The sequence below is a fragment of the Pseudophryne corroboree genome, chromosome 5 (assembly GCF_028390025.1).
Source record: "Pseudophryne corroboree isolate aPseCor3 chromosome 5, aPseCor3.hap2, whole genome shotgun sequence".
Classification (NCBI taxonomy): domain Eukaryota; kingdom Metazoa; phylum Chordata; class Amphibia; order Anura; family Myobatrachidae; genus Pseudophryne; species Pseudophryne corroboree.
In genome coordinates this window covers 328971464-328995573 of record NC_086448.1, presented here as the reverse complement: position 1 = coordinate 328995573, position 24110 = coordinate 328971464, and the positions used below count along the sequence as shown (strand labels likewise).

At 45.5% G+C, this 24110-nt stretch overlaps 1 protein-coding gene across 2 annotated transcripts in view; it reads right to left on the bottom strand.

Moving 5' to 3' along the window:
* The window catches only part of DPY19L1 (dpy-19 like C-mannosyltransferase 1), a 595286-nt gene that overhangs the window by 139351 nt on the left and 431825 nt on the right, over nt 1-24110 (bottom strand). For both annotated transcript variants that reach the window (XM_063922533.1, XM_063922534.1), the window contains 2 exons: nt 19733-19794; nt 4291-4315 (listed from right to left, as the gene is read on the bottom strand). In XM_063922533.1, coding sequence (XP_063778603.1) covers nt 4291-4315; nt 19733-19794 — 87 coding nt within the window. The remainder of the gene's footprint in view (nt 1-4290; nt 4316-19732; nt 19795-24110) is intronic.

Genomic DNA, 24110 nt, shown 5'->3' with positions numbered 1-24110 from the left:
ATGAATGTGCGCTATACATAGCAAAACACTGCATCCCATAAGAGAAAACAATACACCCACACATTATCTGAGTTCCAAAGCTCATTGATGTATATATTTGTTATTAAAAGGATATGGATTCAATATATTACAATGTACAGTATACCTATAGTTACATGGTTACAACTCATACAGTAAGCAGTTAATACATACAGTTACAGGCCAGCATACCATACCATTCCCTCAATGCATCTTATCTCTCTCTCTCTCTCTGCAAATAAATACAGGAACCAGACTAGAAGCACCACCATCATTGTCTGGGAAAAAACAGCAACTGGGAACTGTGTGTCTCTGTAATGTTTTATCTAGTTTTGGGGAAGGGAACTTTCTCATTCATGATAAGTCACTAGTCTGTTCGTATGCTAAACAGGTTCAGCCTTGAAAACATCAAAAGGTGCTGGCCTGAGCTTCCTGTCCACTACCTGTTTCTGTAAATGTCTATTGTTCTAATAAAAGTGATTTTAGCTTTCATACATTTAATCATAACTATTTGTTGCAATGTCCTACAACTTAATAACAAGTATCAAATGAATCTACACATTAATCTGCTTGCTTTAATACCAAATATGACAGGTGTATCTGGCTTTGTTCCCATAATACACATACATGACATTACTCCTTCATATAATTTTAAATCATTATGATGTCTGGCGCTTGATATTATAATTATGTACTGTATGAAATAAGTGTCAAATCCATCTCTGTGGCATGTTCGTGTAAATGCGTGTGTTACCATATATTGCTGTGCTCGCTGCGCGTATTTCCAAGTATAGCGACTTATATGTGTGGAGTCTATGTTCTTTCTATGTAATATTTTTGACTTCGACAGTAGGTAAGCATCCTTAACATCTAGATATACCAGGAATTCCCTCTCCTCCAGACCGGACACCACTGCCTGCAGGTATTCCATCTTGAATTTGAACACCGACAGATACGGGTTTAAAGACTTCAGGTTCAAGATTGGTCGCACCAAACCGTCTGGTTTTGGAATGACAAAAAGACTGGAGTAAAAACCCCTGTTGTGTAACGAAGGAGGCACTGGAACCATCACCCCTGTCTGCAAAAGTTTCTGAACAGCCTCTTGCAAGGTAACTTGTTGCGGGCAAAACTGGTAAGCCCGATTTGAAAAATCTGTGAGGAGGAAGTGCTTGAAATTCCAGCCGGTATCCCTGGGAAACGAGGTCCCTCACCCAAGGATCCCGGCAGGACTTCGCCCATACGTGGTCAAAGTGTTGAAGGTGAGCCCTTACCTGAAGTCGCCTTGCTGCTGAGGCCAACCGTCACGCGGAAGGCTTAGCAGCAGGGGATACGGTGGTCTGGTCCAGGGATGCAGCAGTTGCAGGTTTACTGGACTTACCACGAGATACTCTCGGAGTGGTGGAGACCCCTCGGCTCCTGCCTCCGAACCTTGCCACACAAAAGGACTGCAAGGAGGGTCCTGTGTAAGAACACCTAGCAGGTGGCACTGCCGACGGCAGATAGGTAGACTTACCCGCCGCTGCCTGGGAGATCCATTTATTTAACTCGTCCCCAAACAAGCCATCACCTGTAAAGGGAAGATTTTCTACACCCTTTTTGGAATCAGCGTCCGCTGACCATTGACTTAACCACAGAGCTCTGTGTGCCGAAACTGCCATAGCAGTAGTGCGGCCATTTGTCTTCCACAATTCCTTTATAGCCTCGCTCATAAAATCCGTAGCATCCTGTATGTGTTGCAGCAGAGTAATGACCTCACCTTGGGGCAGACTGTCTAATCCATTAATAATATTATCGGACCACTTGACTACTGCCCTAGAAATCCAACCACAAACTATCGTGGGGAGCTGAGCTACGCCCACTGCCGTATATACTGCCTTGAAAATGGTCTCAATTTTACGGTCAGCAGGGTCTTTAAGGGATATAGCCACCCTGGCACCGGCAGTACCAATTTCTTAGACAGCCTGGACACAGACGTATCGACTGATGGGGGGGTTTTCCTATACCTTTCTGTCCTCAGCTGGGAGGGGAAAGGTAGATAAAAACCTCTGTTGAGTTTTACATTTCTTGTCAGGGTTTACCCATGCCTTCCTGGCCAGGGAGTTTAATTCCTTAGACACAGGAAAAGTGGCTGAGGTCTTGGGTCTAACATTAAAATACAACTCCTCATCTGGTTCTGCTTCCTGATCTAGTATGTGAAGAACCTCTCACAGCATAAATGGGAACCTCCATCTCGGGGGACAGAGAGCTGTCCTCATCCATATCATCCTCATCCACATCAGGCTGATCAGAATCAGACTGGAGCACCTGTGGCATTGAGCGTTTATGTGAATCCAACAGAGGGGCTGAGAAGCCTTTCTGGTATCTGCTGCTTTGACCATACAATCAATAGACTGTTTTAACACCTGTCTCTCCTTCTTAGCTGCAGCTAATTCTGCATTCACATTGTATCTAGCCAGTCAGGTGCCTGTGAACTGTGTCTCTGTGGAGATTAGGAGCACTGTTCACACATGAGGGACCCTGCAGAAGAAGCGGTAGAGTTACAAGCAGCACACATAACCATGTCAACAGGCATATTGTACACAACTGTAATACAGCGCAACTCACTGAAAAAACACCTCCACACAGACCCTAGAGAGCCCCTGGGGTGACACAGAGAAACGGAGACCAGCACACAGAACACAGTGTGTGAAAATGTGTATCACCTTATAGATGTGCAGCGGCGCTACCGCTGATATGCTCTCCCCCTGCTATGACCCCCTGGTACCAGTACAGAGTCTGTAAAAGCCTGGGTCTGTGGAGGAGCAGCGTGCATGCAGTCTTGATGATCCGCAGCAGCAGGAAATGGTGCCTTCCCGCCTCTGGTTCCACTCTCTGGGAAGCCCCGCCCCTGTAATGGCGTGCCGTCCCACTAATGCTTATACTGGCTGCATTAGCATAAACAGTACACACAAAGCTTAATGACAGTGAGCACTGTGGAGCATAAGCCCGTTGAGCCAGTATAGCCCAAGGCCGGCACCGCAGCTCATGGCTCGTGACCGCCGTGTGACCTGCCGCCAAACTGCACAGGGGACCCGCTAACCTAGAGCAAGATGGAATCAAATCAACCCACCCCAAGTCCACACGCAAACCAGACACTCATACCACCCCCTGTGATACTGTAAATAAAACTGATCAGTGGCTTGGTATTTAATGCTAACATTACCAGCGGAAAAATGTAACTGCATAGAGTATAGTTTCCCTGAAAATTTGTCCAGCATTAAAGCAAAATACAATTTGATATATGCACCAAGTTCACCTGCAAGATCAGTTATTAGTTTCCTCACATTAATATTATTATACAGCACCCCAAATTGAAAATCAATTAGCACGTTTCACTATATCTTAAATTACAGAAGTTCCTACTGGATGGCGAGATCTAGATAAAAATCATTCTCATACTACACTGCATCAGTTACGGTCTTGGCTGCAGTTTATCAAGTCACTTCCACAAGGCAGAAGGCCTCATATTTTATTTTTTTACTCAAATCAACATTTTCTTGGACTTGGTAAAACAGCTGCTTCGTGTGTATGGTGACAAAACGTATAGCATTTTTTTTATATAATCCTTTTCAGTACTGCAACATTTTTAATTCTTCCCTGTGATTATGAGATGCCAGCTGTAGTTTGTTAATGTTTTAATGTTAATTATTATTAACACCACTCCTACATACATTACCGCAACAATCAAGTCAACATGTAATCTTTGTCATTTAGAAATACTAAAGGTTAAGAATAACAGACCAAAATATACATTATAAAATATATCTGGTAATATTTTCTATTGTCACTGCCTTTAATCACAGTTTATAATTTTATTCAAGCACTTAATTATATGTACTGTATACTGGCAAAAACAATGACTGTATGTGGCATGGTGTGTATTGAAACACTATGTAATGATGCAGAAGATGGAGGGTGGGGATGTTGGTGTTTATTTATACAGAAAAACACATTCAACAATCACATACAATATTACATTCACTCAGTCAATACAACAGAAAACTATACTTATGGATTTAAATGCACTAAAAGAGAACAACCCTAATGCCAAAGGGCGAGTAATAAAAGGGGACAGGATTGTTTGGAGAGGAAGACTGTTATTTTATTTTTTATTTAATGTGTTAAGTTTTCTTTACATTAAGGGCATATAAAAATACACTTCATAAAAACAAACCAGATATTGTTTTCAATTTAAATAATGAAATAACACATTTTTAACTGAATTGTATTTACCTCTCCACTTGTATAATATTCCCATCTGCAAAAATAAAAATAAAAAATACAAATGTAAAAAATGCTTATAATAATTATATACTGCAAATGCAATTGATCAAAATATCATGGACTACAAAAATAGATTTCTAGACGGCACAGCACCCCGAATGTTCGAAATAAAGTTTTCACAACAATCTGTCTTGAAGATACTGGAGGGATATCGACACAATGACATACATTCGACTATCTTGTCGCCTAATAAAGTCCTTCCGTGAGATTATACTACAGATGCGTCCTCGTACAACTAGCCTCAATAAACCATGCAGTGCAAGATACCAGGTGCGAGTTAGCCGCCAGATCCCATGCAACTCTGCTAATTTCGGATATCTTTTTTGCAGAAAATGATTCTTATTCGCAACGTGACTAGGCCACACGTGTAAACTCCGATTATTAGTTTGTATATTGTGTGTGATGGAGACTGTATACGGAGCAGAACAGAACTTATATTGGAAAAACTGCAGCTGCTACATTGCAGCACTTCAAATATAGATTCAGACTCAGTTGCACAGAGATACTGTATACAGGTGTCATATCAAATTACTCAGCAAAGTCTCCTTGTGCATACTAACCACAGGTCGACGTGACTAAGATACATTTTCGGCAAAAGAGAAGCAAAAATGCTAGAAGACGCCCAATGCTAGAAGATTCTCATGCGACTTAGCATGCCAAAACGGACTGTTTGGCAGGACTGTAGCAAAGATGAATGAGGACACATCTGTATATTATAATACTAGCTGGTGTACCCGGCGTTGTCCGGGATTTTAAGAATGTCTGTTAACAAAAATAAATGTAAATATTAAACACACAGTATAGATTGTAGATAGCTGAATACCCATGCTTTGCTACAGGATGAGGATGGTAAATTAGAATGATAGTTGTTCGTTAATTTACGTTGGTTGGAGATCTAGTATATAGGCATATCTTGCTTCCCTGATGCACTTTGTGTAGTGGTCGGACCCCTTTTTGGTCTCCCACGGGACCCTGCTCTTCCCATTATACAACTCTCAGTCTGTGGCTTCCTGCTGCCTCCATTCCCCTCCTCACATCATGTCAGTGCCGGATGTGGATCATCAAATCAACAGTGTTTAGGTCGACCACTATAGGTCGACAGTCACTAGGTCGACAGGGTTGGAAGGTCAACAGGGTTTCTAGGTCGACATGTGCTAGGTCGAAAGGTTAACATGAGTTTTTTATTTTATTTTTTGGTGTCATTTTCTGCGTACAGTGACCGGGAAGCCAAATTAGTGCACCGTGTCCCCTCGCATGGCTCGCTTCGCTCACCATGCTTCGGGCAGATTACCGTTCCAATCTTAGTCCACGTGGATCGTTAAGTATGAAAAAGTTCAAAAAAAGGTGAAAAACATATGTCGACCTTTTCACCTGTCGACCTATAGTGGTCGACCTAGACAGTGTCGATCTTCAGACCGTATCCCGTCAGTGCCCCTGTGAAAATAGGATTTTAGTACCTACCGGTAAATCCTTTTCTTGTAGTCCATAAAGGATATTGGGTGAAACTAGTACGATGGGTATAGATGGGGTCCAAAGGAGCCAGTGCACTTTAAATTTTCTTCACTGAGTGTGTTGGCTCCTCAGCTCTATGCCCCCTCAAACAGGCAGTGATAGGTAAAAAATGTGCCCGAAGGAGAAAGAACATATATGATAGAAGGAACATGAGAACAGAAAGGGTGGTGAGATTTACCCACCAGCACACCACTAACATACAACAACCAGCAACGGCTGGTAACAACAGCAGCAACAGCTGAACAGGTAACTATAGAACAAGATAAAATGTGGGAGAATAGGGGTTCTGGCGACCAACGGTGTTTTAAAATTATACTTAGAAGACTATAGTATAATTAAATGGAGGGACGTAGCAAAAGTTTTTTTGCAATAACTTTATTGCCAAGATACATATAAAATTTTTTTTTAAAAAGACATCTTCAAAACATAAATGCATATATCATAAAAAATGAAGTGGAGTTATATATATAAAAATTGTATACTAAAAGGACCGAGGAAAATGGATACGTTTTCTATAAAAAGTTTTTTAAAAACAATTTTTAGAAGCATGTAGAAAGGATAAAAAGGAAGTAAAATACATTTATTGTATAAAAATGGCTTATCTTAGTATGGAGGGTCATACAGGAATGACCAACGCATTTCGTCAGTCTGACTTCATCAAGTGGTAATGGTCAAGTGAGCAGGACTGACTTTTATACCTGCTATTATTGAGGTTTCTAATTGTGACATAACTTCCTGTTAATTAACAGTTTACTAAATTTAGTGACTAATTTTTAGATAAACAATGATGGAGGGGAGAGGCCGTATATTGTATAATTAAAAAAAACGAGAATAAAATAGGATTTTAATTACATGAAACGGTAAATCCTTTTCTCATAGTCCATAGAGGATGCTGGACCATATTAGTACCATGGGGTATAGACGGGTCCACCAGGAGCCATTGGCACTTTAAGAGTTTAATAGTGTGGTCTGGCTCCTCCCTCTATGCCCCTCCTACCAGAATCAGTCTAGAAAACTGTGCCCGAGGAGACGACATACTTCGAGAGAAGGAAATACACAGATAGTGGCGAGATTCATACCAGCTCAAACAACATACAAACCCGGCTAACAAGCCGGAAAAACACAGCAACAGCTGAAACAGTAAACAATGCAAAACTTACCTAGGAACCAGGTAGAACTGAACTATAAAACCAAAGCAGGAAAACGCAGCGCTGGGCGGGCGCCCAGCATCCTCTACGGACTATGAGAAAAGGCTTTACCGTTTCAGGTAATTAAAAGCCTATTTTCTCTTACGTCCTAGAGGACACTGGGGTCCATATTAGTACCATGGGGATGTACCAAAGCTCCCAGAATGGGAGGGAGAGCGCAGAGGCTCCTGCAAGACCGCTTGACCAAACTTGAGGTCATCAGAGGCCAAAGTGTCGAACTTGTAAAACCTGGCAAATGTGTTCGAACCAGACCAAGTAGCAGCTCGGCAAAGCTGTAGTGCCGAGACACCCCGGGCAGCCGCCCAAGAAGAACCCACTTTACGAGTAGAGTGGGCCTTAACCGATTTCGGACACGGCAATCCTGCCGTAGAATAGGCATGCTGGATAGTGAACCTGATCCAGCGTGAAATCGACTGCTTCGAATCAGGACACCCAATTTTCTTGGGATCACGGAGGACAAACAGAGTGTCAGTTTTCCTATGACGAGCTGTCCTCTGCACATAGACCTTCAAAGCCCTCACAACATTCAAGGCCTTTGAAGCAATTGAGGAGTCAGTAGCCACTGGCACCAGAATAGGCTGGTTGATATGAAAAGCCGATACAACCTTAGGCAGGAACTGCGGACAAGTCCTAAGTTCCGCCCTGTCTTCATGAAAGATCAGATAAGGGCTTTTACAAGATAAAGCCCCCAATTCCGACACACGTCGAGCAGAAGCCAAGGCCAACAAAGTGTCTACCTTCCACATGAGAAACTTGATGTCAGTCACAAGTAGAGGCTCAAACCAAGCTGATTGTAGGAACTGCAACACCACATCTAGATCCCAGGGTGCTGTTGGTGCCACAAAAGGAGGTTAGATGTGCAGAACCCCTTTCAAAAATGTCTGAACCTCAGGAAGGACAGCCAAGTGCTTTTGAAAGAAGATTGACAAGGCAGAGATTTAGACCTTAAAGGAGCCCAATCTCAGGCCAATATGCACTCCTACTTGCAGGAAAAGGAGAAAACGTCCGAGTTGAAAATTCACAGCAGGAAATTTTCTGGATTCACACCAGGAAACATATTTTTTCCAAATACGGTGGTAAATGTTTAGACGTTACCCCCTTCCTAGCCTGAATAATGGTATGAATAACCTCTCTCGGGATACTTTTCCGAGCTAAGATCTGGCGTTCAACCGCCAAGCCGTCAAACGTAGCCTTGGTAAGTCTTGATAGGTGAACGGCCCCTGCAGCAGCAGATCCTCCCGAAGAGGTAAGGGCCTTGGATCTTCCAGAAGAAGATCCAGCAGATCCGCATACCAAGCCCTTCGCGGCCAGTCCGGAGCAATGAGTATTGCCAGAAACCCTGTTCTTCTTACCAGCTGAAGAACCCTTGGGATCAGAGGAAGTGGAGGGAACACATACACTGACGGAAACACACACGGTGTTGCCAGTGCATCCACCGCCACTGCCTGAGGGTCTCTCGACCTGGAACAGTACCTCCCCAGCTTCTTGTTGAGGCACGAGGCCATCATGTCTATGTGAGGAACCCCCCACCAAGCGGTTACTTCCTCGAACACCTCCGGATGGAGGCACCACTCCCCTGGTTGGAGCTCGTGTCTGCTGAGGAAGTCTGCTTCCCAGTTGTCTACTCCCGGAATGAAGATTGCTGACATCGCTACAGCGTGCCTTTCTGCCCAGAGAAGGATTTTTGACACCACTGACATTGCAGCCCTCCTCTTCGTTCCGCCTTGTCGGTTTATGTATGCCACAGTGGTCACGTTGTCCGACTGTACCTGAATAGCCCGATCTTGTAGCAGATGTGCTGCTTGCAGGAGGGCGTTGTACACGGCCCTTAGCTCCAGGATTTTTATCGGGAGAAGGGATTCTTGAAACAACCACTTTCCTTGAAAGGTTTCCCCCCAGAGAGACTGCTCCCCAACCTCTTAGACTTGCATCTGTGGTTAAGAGGATCCAGTTCTGAATTCCGAACCTTCGGCCTTCCAGAAGGTGTGGAAGTTGTAGCCACCAAAGGAGTGAAATCCTGGCTTTCGGAGACAGGCGTATCCTCTTGTGCATGTGTAGGTGAGAGCCCGACCACTGGTCCAAGAGGTCCAGTTGAAATGGACAAGCGTGAAACCTGCCGTACTGCAGAGCCTCGTAGGCAGCAATCATCTTCCCCAGAAGGCGGATGCATTGATGAACCGACACCCGGGTAGGCCGTAAGACCTCCTGGACCATTCTTTGAATCACCACTGCCTTCTCCACCGGGAGAAACACCCTCTGCACCTCCGTGTCGAGGATCATTCCCAGGAAAGACAGCCTCCGCGTCGGCTCCAGATGAGACTTTGGAAGGTTCAGGATCCAACCGTGCTTCCTGAGCAGCTGTGTCGTGAGCGCGATGGATCGCAATAACCTCTCCCCTGGATGACGCCTTGATCAGGAGATCGTCCAGATAAGGAATTATGTTCACCCCTTGCTTGCGGAGAAGAACCATCATCTCCGCCATCACCTTGGTGAAAATCCTTGGTGCTATGGAGAGGCCAAACGGCAGCGCCTGGAACTGATAGTGGTCGTCCAACAGCGCAAACCTGAGGTATGCCTGATGCGGTGACCAAATGGGGATGTGGAGGTAAGCATCCTTGATGTCCAGAGACATATTGAATAATAACCCTTGTTCCACTGCTGAGGCGGAACCGCAATGACGACTTCTGACACCACCAATTTTCTGATGGCCTTCAGAAGAATCGCTTTGTCCGCCAGCAGAGCTGGTAAGCCTGACTTGAAGAAACGGTGAGGCGAGGGACCTTGAAACTCCAGTCTGCACCCCCCGGAACACTATATCCAGGACCCAGGGGTCCAGACCAGACGACACCCAGATGTGGCTGAACTGTCGGAGTCACGCCCCCACCTGACCGTTCTCCAGGCCCAGCCGTCCACCGTCATGCGGAGGGCTTAGTGCATCAGAGGCGGGCCTCTGGGCCTGGGAACCTGCGGGAGCAGGTTTCTTTCCTTTTGCACGACCACCTCTGAAGAAGCCGTTCGAAGGCTTGTTTTTTCTTTGCCTCGCGTGCCGAAAGGACTGTGACGCAGCTGGTGTAAAAGGCTTCTTTGTAGCCAGTGCAGCTGAGGGGAGAAAAGTAGACTTACCTGCAGTAGCCGTGGCAATCCATGCATCCAGCGCCTCCCCAAAGAGAGCCTGACCCGTGTAGGGTAGGCCCTCCACGCTCTTCCTGGATTCCGCATTTGCAGACCATTGGCGCAGCCAGAGACCCCTGCGAGCCGAGTCGTACACTGGGGAGATCCCCGCAGCCATGGAGCCCAGGTCCTTTATCTAATCCACTAGGAACCCTGCAGAATCCTGAATATGGCGTAAAAACATATCAACGTCATCTTTATCCAGCGTAGCCGATTCTTCCTGCATAGTGATAGACCACCTGGCAATAGCTTTTGCAATCCAAGCACAGGCTATAGTAGGCCTTAATATAGCCCCAGAAGCCGTGTACATGGATTTTAACGTAGCATCCACCTTGCGATTCACCGGGTCTTTCAACGCGGTAGATCCTGGTACCGGCAGCACCACCTGTTTGGACAGCCTAGATACAGAGGCCTCGACCAACGGCGGGGACTCCCATTTTTTCCTATCTTCCTCTGGGAAGGGAAAAGCAACCAAAACCCTCTTAGGGATCTGAAATTTCTTTTCCGGAGTTTCCCACGCCTTTTCAAAGATAGTGTTTAATTCTTTGGATGCTGGGAAGGTGAGGGGGGGCTTCTTGTTTTCTGTAAAGAAGGCCTCCTCCACCTGATCCGGAGCTGTGTCCGAAATGTGCAAAACATCTCTAACAGCTGCAATCATCAGCTGTACCCCCTTGGCAAGTGATGCCGTTCCCCTCAACACATCCCCGTCATCGTCTGCAGAGTCGGTGTCCGTGTCATCCTGCAACATTGCAAGTGCACGTTTCTGAGAATGACTCGCAGGGGACCCCGAGGAGGCAGTATCACACCAAACAACCATAGAGAACTGGAGGACCTGAGTGGCGTGCTCAGTCCTAGCAACTATATCAGAAATCTGGGAAATAGTCCCCCTCAGAGAGACTAACCATTCTGGATCTCTAGCAGGGATCTGCGCTAAAACGGTGCAATCCTGATTACATGGAATGAAGTTCTCTTGTGAGGATAAATCCTCTGCAGCATATGATACATTGTCCCTAGACATGTTACCACACACACACACACACACACACACACACACACACACACACACACACACACACACACACGGTATTATGAAGGCAGAGTTTCCCCCCCAAAGAACGGCAGAGAGACACAGAGATTGAAGCCAACCAAAAACACAGCGCTATTAATGGTATAGGGAGTCCCTAACTAGCGCTGACTGTGTCCCTTAATACACAGTCTGTATACAGCTCCCCCCCCCCCCCCCCCCCCCCCTTCTACAACTCCCTTGGTACCGTACAGATAGCTGGAGATTGCTCTGGAGGGACCTGGATCCACTTGGCAGTGAGAACAGGCAGGAAAAATGGCGCTGAACGCTGCTGGGTCCACTCTGAGGAGAAACTCCGCCCCCTTCAATGGCGCCAGCTTCCCGCTCTGAAAAGAGATTATACTGGCCTGGAGGAACAGTGGCTGACCCGGATCCGCAGACCCCGTCAGGAGATGACCAGTGTGGGGTCTGGAGCAGGCCCAGGACGCTCCCCCCAGAGCCGCACCAAGGTACACTGAGCCACCCAGGAGCACGGTCAAGGCCGTGCTCCCGCCCTAATAGCCGCCCTCTTCACACTGTCTCCCCCGATTGCAAGGGGGGATAGTGACTAACTCGCCATGTTCAGCATCAGGGGGGGTGGCGGTCGGCTGCTGGGGCGATTGTTCCCCTGTGGCGGGGCGCGATCGGGCCCCCCGGAGCTAACGTCCAGTCAGCGGGAGCAGTGGCTCAGGACCCTGCGGGGTGGACACTGCTCCCCCCCCCCCCAGTCCCCCGCTGCAAGGAGGCTGTCGCTAACAGCCTCCCTGTAAAACAAAAAATCCTGAAAGAAAGAAATAAAACTCTTTTACCAAGAGAACTCAGTAGAGCTCCCCTAGCTGAGACCGGCTCCTCCGGGCACATTTTCTAAACTGAGTCTGGTAGGAGGTGCATAGAGGGAGGATCCAGCCCACACTATTAAACTCTTAAAGTGCCAATGGCTCCTGGTGGACCCGTCTATACCCCATGGTACTAATATGGACCCCAGCATCCTCTAGGACGTAAGAGAAATAGTACACAATAGAGAGTAAATTAGATTAATTTCATTAATTGCGGGCACTTCTGCCACACTTCCACCCCACTTCCGGTTTCACGGGCATAGAGATAACTGTATAGAGTGCGGTCTGCCACACTTCCGTCCACAGCGTCCCATTCACATGCCACACTTCCGGTGCTGGCGTCTGCGGCGTCATGTGGTCATTCTGCTGCATCAGGGGCTCATGCTGGGCTTGCTCATGAATGCACCCACTCAGTAGTTTATGCTGCTGGCGGCCATTTTCACGGAGTCCACAATTGCAGACACACGTTCTGGATAGTTTGTTTACAGGCACAGCTCATAAAAAATAATAAATAAAAGAAAGTGCATTTAATATTCATTCATATAAGTGCAGCCATTGTGATTACAAGGCAAATTTTACTATGATAGAGCAAAACAGAAATTTTTCTTTTTGTTTATAAAACACACTTGATTATATCAGAGGGTAGGAAAAAAACTGTGTTCCCTAATGCACACCAAGTGAAAAATATTAATACATAATAATAGTCAGATAATACGGAGATCTTAGTTGCGTATATCTGCAGATATAGGGTTAATCCCCCAGGCCGATCGACAAGGCTTTTCCGTCACTGGGGGTCCCTAATACTAGGTATGGGCCTGGGGTGCAGGACCCCACGATGTCGGCACAGGTTGGCCACCCCAGGTCAGCACACAGGTGAGAATTAATAGGGGTTAATAAGAAGCACAGAAGTGCTATGTAAGTGGTGTGATTAAAATAATATATACAAAGTGATAGGGAAAATAATAAGTGTTATTAAAGTGTTAGGGTGTGCCGACCTGAAGCAGCCCAGCCATACCGACACAGGGGCCACCGCACCCCACACCCACCCCATAAATAATTACAAATATATCTGGGTTAAATTCCCAGTGTAAGGCCACATGGTAATGGCACCTACAGCATCTGAGAGCCAGCTTACCTGGGGATACCCCTGGCTTCCCCTATGGCACTTCTGGAGTCAGCAATCCCTCCTAATGCTGACCCATTTATGCCTCTCTATATACAATACACAAAATGGAAAGCTGCTCAATCAGATTGTAATGTCACTCAGGTGCTAAAAGGGGAGGGGTAATTCTGTGTAGGAAAAAAACTGTGTTCCCTAATGCACACCAAGTGAAAAATATTACTACATAATAATAGTTCCATTTTGTGTATTGTATATAGAGAGGCATAAATGGGTCAGCATTAGGAGGGATTGCTGACTCCAGAAGTGCCATAGGGGAAGCCAGGGGTATCCCCAGGTAAGCTGGCTCTCAGATGCTGTAGGTGCCATTACCATGTGGCCTTACACTGGGAATTTAACCCAGATATATTTGTAATTATTTATGGGGTGGGTGTGGGGTGCGGTGGCCCCTGTGTCGGTATGGCTGGGCTGCTTCAGTTCTGGCACACCCTAACACTTTATTAACACTTATTATTTTCCCTATCACTTTGTATATATTATTTTAATCACACCACTTACATAGCACTTCTGTGCTTCTTATTAACCCCTATTAATTCTCACCTGTGTGCTGACCTGGGGTGGCCGACCTGTGCCGACATCGTGGGGTCCTGCACCCCAGGCCCATACCTAGTATTAGGGACCCCCAGTGACGGAGAAGCCTTGTCGATCGGCCTGGGGGCTTAACCCTATATCTGCAGATATACGCAACTAAGATCTCCGTATTATCTGACTATTATTATGTAGTAATATTTTTCACTTGGTGTGCATTAGGGAACACAGTTTTTTTCCTACACAGAATTACCCCTCCCCTTTTAGCACCTGAGTGACATTACAATCTGATTGAGCAGCTTTCCATTTTGTGTATTATATCAGAGGGTAGTCTATTCCCTCTGTATAGACAAAGTTTAAAGATAAACACTAGAAATATATGGAGGATAAAACTAAAGAAAGAAAAAATATATATAAAATAATCTAAAGTGTGTGGATGTTATATACACATATAAGGTGGTGCTTAGGCTTGAAAATTATATAATAGTAGTGTGATTCCAGTGATCTAATAGTAATCAAATTGGCTATATAAAATTAAGAAGAAAAGAAAGAGAGCGAGTTAGTGAATGTGAAAAACATATTTTTTATATATTTTATATATGTATAAAGTGCTTTTTAGTGAATAAGGTATATGTGCATATAGCTATGTGTGCACTAGCTCTCCCACATAACTACGTACCTGTGTGTATATACATATGTGAACAACGTTCTAACATTGCGACGTTTTATGCCTGTTTTTACAATATTTACTCTTACCAAGTGGTCTCCCTCTTGGTACTAATAAATCCCAACACTGCTTAGCTTCCAAGATCAGACGGGTTTGGACGTGGAGTCAGTGTGGTATGACTGTATCTGATGGCTTGAAACTCAATAAGCAGTCCGGTATCATTCCATATAGACATATTTTATTGAGCTACATATTAATAAATAAGTGAATTATACATAAGCGGTGTGATGGGAGTGATAGGATTAAAAATTGAAAAAAGAACCTTAATCGAAATGGAGCAATCTCATATCTCTCGTTAAAGCCTGTAGGATGCATTGTGTTTAACAGAAAAATCCAGTACAGTCTCCGTACGTTCCCGCCTGTTCTGGAAGCTTTGGGACGTCCTCATCGTACTAGTTTCCCCCAATATCCCTTATGGATGCTAGAGAAAATAGGATTTTAATACCTACCGGTAAATCCTTTTCTCGTAGTCCATAAGGGATATTGGGCGCCCGCCTCAGTGCATGGACTATGGAAGTATAGCGCCACTTGTGAGGGAAAAAACCCAAAAATAATAGTCTAAGTTTGTCAAAAAAACACTCCCTTATGAATAATAGGGCATCAGTCGTCCCATAAAGTTTCAGCATTGGTAATATGCTGTTTCAAATTAAGATAAAATGTGGGAGAATAGGGGTTTTGGCGACCAATCTCAGAATTTTCTGCCTTCAGGGGCAAAAGGGAAAGTATACAAACACCGTTTTGACACCTGATATTCCTTATCTGGATTTTACCAGGCCAACTTAAATAAGTCATCTAATTTTTTAGAAGCAGGGAAGGTGACACACAGTTTGTTTTGTGTGAAGAAAAATGACTGCTGTGTTGCAGTGTCCTCTAGAGGGAGTTTTAATAAAACCCGTATTGACAGAATGAGGGATTCAATACCCTGTGTAGGAGTGGAGTCCCCACTTACGGGGTCCACATCGTCCCCATCCTCCTGTATATCCTCATCAGTGTCCGATAGTAACGCAGGTAATGCACGTTTTTGTGGACCTGCGGCAGAGAGGGGGGAACATCAGCCCTAGCAGCTAAATTTGCAACAGCCTGCTGCAATTCTTGCATTTTATGGGCATTTGCAGTGAGCTGAGATGACATATCAGATATCATAGTTTTGATGGCACCGAGCAAGGGAGGCTCTTGACCCTCACCCACAGTCTCCTCAATGTTTTGTGAGGACTGACTACATTGTTCACAAGAAATGGAGCCAGAAGAAAATAAGATTTTACTTACCGGTAAATCTATTTCTCGTAGTCCGTAGTGGATGCTGGGGACTCCGTAAGGACCATGGGGAATAGACGGGCTCCGCAGGAGACATGGGCACTTTAAGAAAGAATTTAGATTCTGGTGTGCTCTGGCTCCTCCCTCTATGTCCCTCCTCCAGACCTCAGTTAGAGAAACTGTGCCCGGAAGAGCTGACAGTACAAGGAAAGGATTTTGGAAATCCAGGGCAAGACTCATACCAGCCACACCAATCACACCGTATAACTTGTGATAAACTTACCCAGTTAACAGTATGAACAACAACAGAGCATCATATCAACCCTGATGCAACTATAACAGAACCCTTATTTAAGCAATAACTATATACAAGCATTGCAGAAGAAGTCCGCACTTGGGACGGGCGCCCAGCATCCACTACGGACTACGAGAAATAGATTTACCGGTAAGTAAAATCTTATTTTCTCTAACGTCCTAGTGGATGCTGGGGACTCCGTAAGGACCATGGGGATTATACCAAAGCTCCCAAACGGGCGGGAGAGTGCGGATGACTCTGCAGCACCGATTGAGCAAACACAAGGTCCTCCTCAGCCAGGGTATCAAACTTGTAGAACTTTGCAAAGGTGTTTGAACCTGACCAAGTAGCCGCTCGGCAAAGCTGTAATGCAGAGACTTCTCGGGCAGCCGCCCAAGAAGAGCCCACCTTCCTTGTGGAATGGGCCTTAACTGATTTAGGCAGCGGCAATCCAGCCGCAGAATGAGCCTGCTGAATCGTGTTACAGATCCTATATAACCCAGGAATAACACAGTAACTTAATGTTAACCCAGTAGCCGCTGTTATAATGATTTTTGCGCATAATTATGTGCCCCCCCTCTCTTTTTACCCTCTTCTACCGTGTATCTGCAGGGGAGAGCCTGGGGAGCTTCCTCTCAGCGGAGCTGTGGAGAAAAAATGGCGCTGGTGAGTGCTGAGGAAGAAGCCCCGCCCCCTCAGCGGCGGGCTTCTGTCCCGCTTTAATGTACAATATTTTGGCGGGGGCTCATACATATATACAGTGCCCAACTGTATAGATGCAAAACTTTTGCCAAGAGGTCCTAATTGCTGCCCAGGGCGCCCCCCCCCTGCGCCCTGCACCCTTACAGTGACCGGAGTATGTGGGTGTGTGTGAGAGCAATGGCGCACAGCTGCAGTGCTGTGCGCTACCTCAGTGAAGACTGGAGTCTTCTGCCGCCGCTTTCGAAGTCTTCTTGCTTCTTATGCTCACCCGGCTTCTGTCTTCCGGCTCTGCGAGGGGGACGGCGGCGCGGCTCTGGGATCGGACGACGAGGGTGAGATCCTGTGTATGATCCCTCTGGAGCTAATGGTGTCCAGTAGCCTAAGAAGCAGGACTTATCTGCAGAGAGTAGGGCTGCTTCTCTTCCCTCAGTCCCACGATGCAGGGAGTCTGTTGCCAGCAGAGCTCCCTGAAAATAAAAAACCTAACAAAATACTTTCTCACAGCAAGCTCAGGAGAGCTCACTGAACAGCACCCAGCTCGTCCGGGCACAGATTCAAACTGCGGTCTGGAGGAGGGACATAGAGGGAGAAGCCAGAGCACACCAGAATCTAAATTCTTTCTTAAAGTGCCCATGTCTCCTGCGGAGCCCGTCTATTCCCCATGGTCCTTACGGAGTCCCCAGCATCCACTAGGACGTTAGAGAAATTGGGGAGAATTTGGTGTTACACACACTGCATAACTTGTGTTTTACCATGATGACAGTAATACACTAATATATATGTACAATACAGACAATATAATGTAAGCCTGCTTCACTGTATGTGAGAGGAGACAGAAAGAAGGCACCAGCACACCCAAGCTATATAGCCTCAGTGAGGCTGCTAGGTGTAACTCAGGGAACCACTATCTCTACTTATCTATCTTCCTTAATGGTATGAAGGAATGTGCACAATAGCGGCTCTCCACCTGCTATACACCCTGTAACAGCGATCCTGCGTGTCCCAGTGTCTGGAGGAGCTGTGTGAGGGTGCTGCTGCTGTGCAGAAGAAGGCGCAAAAATGCAGCCGAACCCACTCTGAGGTAGCTCCGCCCCCACAATGGCGCTGGTGCTACTGATATCTTTATACTGGCAAAGTCTCCCAAAAGTGCTTAAAACGTCACACAAGTGTTAGGTTAAGCTCCAACTAGCCAGTTTACACAGGGGGCTATAGCGGATCCCCCCAAGGAGAGTCCCGTATGCCTCCCATGCGTGTGAGCCGCCCAATGAACCGGGGGACCCCCCTAGCGGGGCACGCTCTGTACTCACCACTGTTGTCACCTGCAGGCTTAGGTTAGGGGTGTGCGGCGATTGCGACAGCCAAGGCGCAGTGCCCCGCTGAACAAACAACCTCCCAGGATGGTGGTCCTGCAGCTGCGAAGCGGCTCTGACACCTTGCGAGGCCGGTGACCGCCCCCCCCCCCCCTCCTCCAACTCACACGGCGCAGGTATGCTGCTGCCCAAACAGCATACCGAAAATAATAAAAGTTTGAAATAAAACTGAAGAAAACTCTGGAGCTTGCAGAGTGTGCATCCTCTCCTTCGGGCACTGTTTTACCTATAACTGCCTGTGGGAGGGGGCATAGAGGGGAGGAGCCTAGCACACCCAGTTGAAGAAATTTAAAGTGCACTGGCTCCTTTGGGCCCCGTCTATACCCATTGTACTAATGTGTCCCCAACATCCATTATGGACTACGAGAAAAGGATTTACCGGTAGTTATTAAAATCCTATATATATATATATATATACACACACACACACACACACACACACACACACACACACTCTTCATACACCTGGTATGCAAATGCTTTTTCTATTTTTAAGCATGTGCAATAAAAATTAGCATATTTGACCCTATGCAAACAACCAATGCCAAATTCATTATTACCCCGTTCACACTGCACCAAAAACCCTGTATCGACCCAGTATTTTGCCGGGTCGACACGTGTCACAGTGCAGTGTGAACGGGTCACTGCCGAATTCCCGGGACGCCAGACCCGGTAATTCAACCCGACAATAAAGAAGGGTTATTCCCGGGTAAGGCACAGTGTGAATGGGTTACCCAAGTCGATGCAACCCGTGACCCGTCCACAGCATAGCAAGAGGTGGCGCTGGAGATGATGTAATCTCCAGCACCGCCTTTGCCCCCGATGCCGCCTCAGGCCCTGCCCCCGGATGGCAACCCGGCATATTGCCGGGTCGGGAAGCAACCCCGTTCACACTGCACAGGTCCAATGCCGGGTCAAACCCGGGAAGGACCTGTATGCAATTTCCGGTTGTGACCCAGCAATGAGAATGTGCACGGGGTATATGATTCCCCATCTGCCCACAGCAGACTTTATATTCCTGTATTTCATAAATACCAGTCACATACTGTACCACATACTACCACTTTGAAACTACTACAGCACTTTCCAAATGTTATTATTCAGTGGGTCTATATTTTTCACATCTGCGTAGGCACTGTATTTGGTAGTAACTGAAGCCTGAGAGGAATTGACGCCATTACCTTAAGCATTATCATCACTTTTAGCTCTATGATAGCATGGGATTGGTCATGCTTGCCACCATCAAGCACTGTACGGTGGTGAATATTAAATCTTGGGGCTTGGTTGGCATTTTTTTATGAGTGTTTTAGGAATCTTAGCAAGCTACTCTTGCCAGCACCCTTAAATTCATCGATCTGTGTAGGTAATAGATTTCTAAACGACTCCACTGCAATGTGCAGGTGTAAATATAAAAACACCAGTGAGATACAGTATAGTTAAATGGCAATTTTCTGTGTAAACCAATACTGATTCTATTAATTAACAATGCAATGCTCATTGTAAAAGGACTCCTTTTACAGGTTATGATTACACAAAGAAAAATACCTTTCATTTTCTTGTTCTCTGGTGTTTAACCATCTACTGAAAAGACGACTATCTATAAGAACCTGGAAAAAAAAAAGAACAAATATTATTTTAGCAAATCAGAAAATGAAAAATAATGAACATAGAACAAAAATCCAAAATCTTTTAATGTTTTACAATTCATTTACATATATATTTTTAACACTTTTTGATTGCCAAGTGTCAGTGACTCAGGAGGCCACAACATTTCCTGCACATTGTAAGCTGCTGCAAGTTAAAAGGGAAAAAATATTTTGGAATCTGTTCAAGAGAATTTCATGCTATCAATGGGTGAAGCTAAAAGCATAAACATCAAAAATTATAAACCCCAGTCAACAAAATACATCTTAAGGCAGTGGGACTCAAAGGGGTATATTTACTAAGGTGAGGGTTTATAAAAGTGGAGATGTTACCCACAGCAACCAATCAGATTCTACCTAATTATCTAGGACCTTCTAGAACAGGCATGTCCAACCTGCGGCCCTCCAGCTGTTGTGAAACTACATATCCCAGCATGCCCTGACATTGTTTTGCTGTCAGAGAATACTAAAGCTGTGTCAGGGCATGCTGGGATGTGTAGTTTCTCAACAGCTGGAGGGCCGCAGGTTGGACATGCCTGTTCTAGAAGATAGCCAGAATTAGAATCTTAACGGTTAAGGGCCGTACTGATGGGGAGATTTCCCCAGAGATGTGTGCTGAGCGGTCTAGCACAGACTGCTCAGCACACATCTCTCCCCCCGCTCAGCACAACGCGATGTGTTGAGCGAGGGGGGGACGGACACGGGGGCCGCTCATTTCACCCAGCGGTGAAATGAACGACCTGCTAGATTGTGCCTATATACAGGCCAATCTAGCTTCGGTGACAGCGACGCGCGGGACCGCGCATCACTGTAGCTGGCACCCCTACACACAGAGTGATGTTCTAAGCAATCTGGTCAGATTGCTTAGAAATTAGCTGAACATCGCTCCGTGTATACCCTCCTTTAGGCTGCGGGAAGGGAGAGTTAAGATTAAGTGTGTGCAGGAAGGGAGGGGGGGCGGTGGCATCCCTAGTGCCGGTATCCAATAGCCAGCACCTTTCCACTTAGCTCTGATACAATCATGCAAATCTGCATATGCACATAAGTGTGTGCCTGTTTTTCTGGGCGTGTGCAGAACAAAATATGCTGTGCTGTGCTATCTTTAGATTTACACAATATCTGCTAATGCTTTATTTAAGATACCGCTTCTGAGTGAAAAAAAATTACATTTTCTTTTCCACTTAGGTCATTTTAGACCTAACTGGTCCAAATCTCACCATATACTGTATGGGCCTAAAAAGATTGTGGATTTAAATAAACACCTGATTTGGATTCCTTGTAAACGTGATCAGGTAATGCATGCATCTGGTGGTGTATGTACTGTGACATCATACTGTAAGTGAAACAAAATATGCTGGCGCTATACACATTAATAATAATTCAATTATGGTCATGCTTAGTACTAGGTTTCAACGTTCAAGATATAGCCAGATATTAGAGTTTGTTGATATGACAATCTTTTACCTGTGAATTTGCCTGTATATTTAAAAACTGTCTAAAAAGCACATCAAAACACAAACCGGATAATTTATTGAACACCTCATGAGCTCCATCAAGAAATAGCCACATTTGCATGTGAATACATTGCAATACAGGTTATATCTCAAATAAGCAAAAGTCATATTATGTTTCTAGAGATGTACAGTACTAAGTAATCAGAGCCTTTGCAGGCTTCACATTTACAAATCTATACTAGAATTTATAGTCAGGTGCCTTAAAACAGCAATTTCTTATTATATCCCTACTCTGAAGCTTGGATTAACGAATAATGGTGGTCATTCCGAGTTGTTCGCTCGTTGCCGATTTTCGCTATGCTGCGATTTGTTGGTAAATGCGCATGGTATGCAGAGCGCATGCGCCAAGTTATTTTACACAAAACTTATTAGATTTGCTGGTGTTCCTGCGGCGCTTTTCAGTCGCACTGCTGATCGGTGAGTGATTGACAGGAAAGGAGCGTTTCTGGATGGTAACTGAGCGTTTTCCGGGAGTGTGCTAAAAAACGCAGGCGTGTCAGGGAAAAACGCGGGAGTGTCTGGAGAAACGGGGGAGTGGCTGGCCGAACGTAGGGAGTGTTTGTGACGTCAAACCAGGAACTAAACTGACCGAGCTGATCGCAATCTAGGAGTAGGTCTGGAGCTACTCAAACGGCAAGAAAATATTTATTAGCAGTTCTGCTAATCTTTCGTTTGCTATTCTGCTAAGCTAAGATACACTCCCAGAGGGCGGCGGCCTAGCGTTTGCAATGCTGCTAAAAGCAGCTAGCGAGCGAACAACTCAGAATGAGGGCCATGGGTCTAAAAATTCACAAAGTAATGGTCTGAAGAAACAATCACTCCTTTTATTCTGGACAATAATATTTAAGTCTTGGAACACAATCATTTTGGTTGCCAATTTTGTGTATCACTCTGGTTACAGTACTTGTGTAGACCAGATCATCATGGAGAAGATCTTGCCGCAAACCGAGACTATGCCCCATCGGCATTTAGGCCAATCAAAACGGCTGGATATCACAATTAATGCCCGATGGTCATTATCGCGATATCCAATTAGAGGCTGTTTTGATTGGCCAAAATTGGACCCGCGATCACACGAAAACACATGGGATCAGGGACAAGTGTCTAATCCCAATGTGTTATTGCGGCTCCGGCGGCCCCTTATATATATATCTTATATCTTATATGCTTTGGGTGCGTGAGGTGTTTAGTCTGAACAACTGAACATCTTGAGCATGTCTGCATTCATTCTTTCATGCATTGACTTGCTGCCAGATAATTGGGTGATTAGATAGTAGCATTAATGAGCAGGTGTACCTAATAAAGTTACCACCGAGTGTATTGACATTTTTTAATAAGCTTCCTCATATTCCTGCAATCTTGTTTTGGCCAGCAACTTAAGCAAGATATATTTGTTTTCATCCCAGAAATAATTATTCAGTATATAACCTCACAATCTGTTTTTCAGACCTCGCCATACATCACTCTATATCAGTCAGGAAGGCTCCAAACACATGGTATAAATCGCCAGGCAATACAAACACTTGTGTGTTAGCTTATATAAACCAGGCAGTCCTAACACCACAGCAATTGTAGAAAATCTGGAATCCTGACGTGGTTCATCGAACATGACTTTATCTAAGAGTAAAAGTTTCTCCAGTGGACTGTCTGGTCCATTTTCCCCTTGTGGCATGAAGATGAGTCATTTACTACCATCTTCACCTACATCCCAGTGGTGGTCAGATAAGCTAATACACAAGTGGAAAATACAATTACTGTATATAGGGGTATATGCAATTGCGGGCGAATCGCGTCATTTTTTTCGTCCGTTTAAAATTCGCCCGCACTCGCCAGCCGCAGCCCTGCCGCCGGGACCATGAATTCACCATATGCAATGCAAAACGGATTCGACACACCCCCTGGCGGATAACGGCCAATCGGCGATTAGTGGGCGTCCTGAATTCGACTTCCCGCCGAAAGCAGCCCTTTATTAGGGCTTGTTTGCTGCGTGCTCTGCAGCCATTTTGTGAACCTGCAGAGAGGTGTGAGGAGGTGCAGAGCTAGCAAATTGGTTGTTTGCTGTGGTATCGTTTGGACACCCCAGCAGGCTTTATTCCAGGACAGACAGGAGGATATCTGTTACCCCGGAGGAGAGCCATTTTAGGAGCTTTTACTACATTTGTAGGTAAGTACTACATGTGGGTCTGGTGTTGCATGTATGTGTTTGTGTAGTGGGGGTTGCCATGAGGTGTACATGGGGCGTTTGTGTATGTGTGCAGGTATGTGTATAGCTCCTGCTTGTGTTGCTGCATTTTTCTGGGGAGATTTGTGTTTTGGGGTAGTTTTTCACGTTTTTTTTTTCTTCTTAAAATTACTTTTTGGGTCTTCCTTTAGCATTGGTGTACCTCCTGAGTGTGCTGGGATGCTTTCTGGCCAGTTTGGGGTGATTTGGAGCAAGTTTGGTCGGCCATCTGGCCGACATGTGCTGTCGACTGTTTGGCAAACATGTGTTTTCCCTCCTAATTTAGCTGTGGTGTACCTCCTGAGTGTGCTGGGATGCTTTCTGGCCAGTTTGGGGTGATTTGGAGCAAGTTTCTGTCTCACATGCGGCCGACATGTGCTGTCAACTGTTTGGCAAACATGTGTTTTCCCTCCTAATTTAGCTGTGGTGTACCTCCTGAGTGTGCTGGGATACTTTCTGGCCAGTTTGGGGTGATTTGGAGCAAGTTTGGTCGGCCATCTGGCCGACATGTGCTGTCGACTGTTTGGCAAACATGTGTTTTCCCT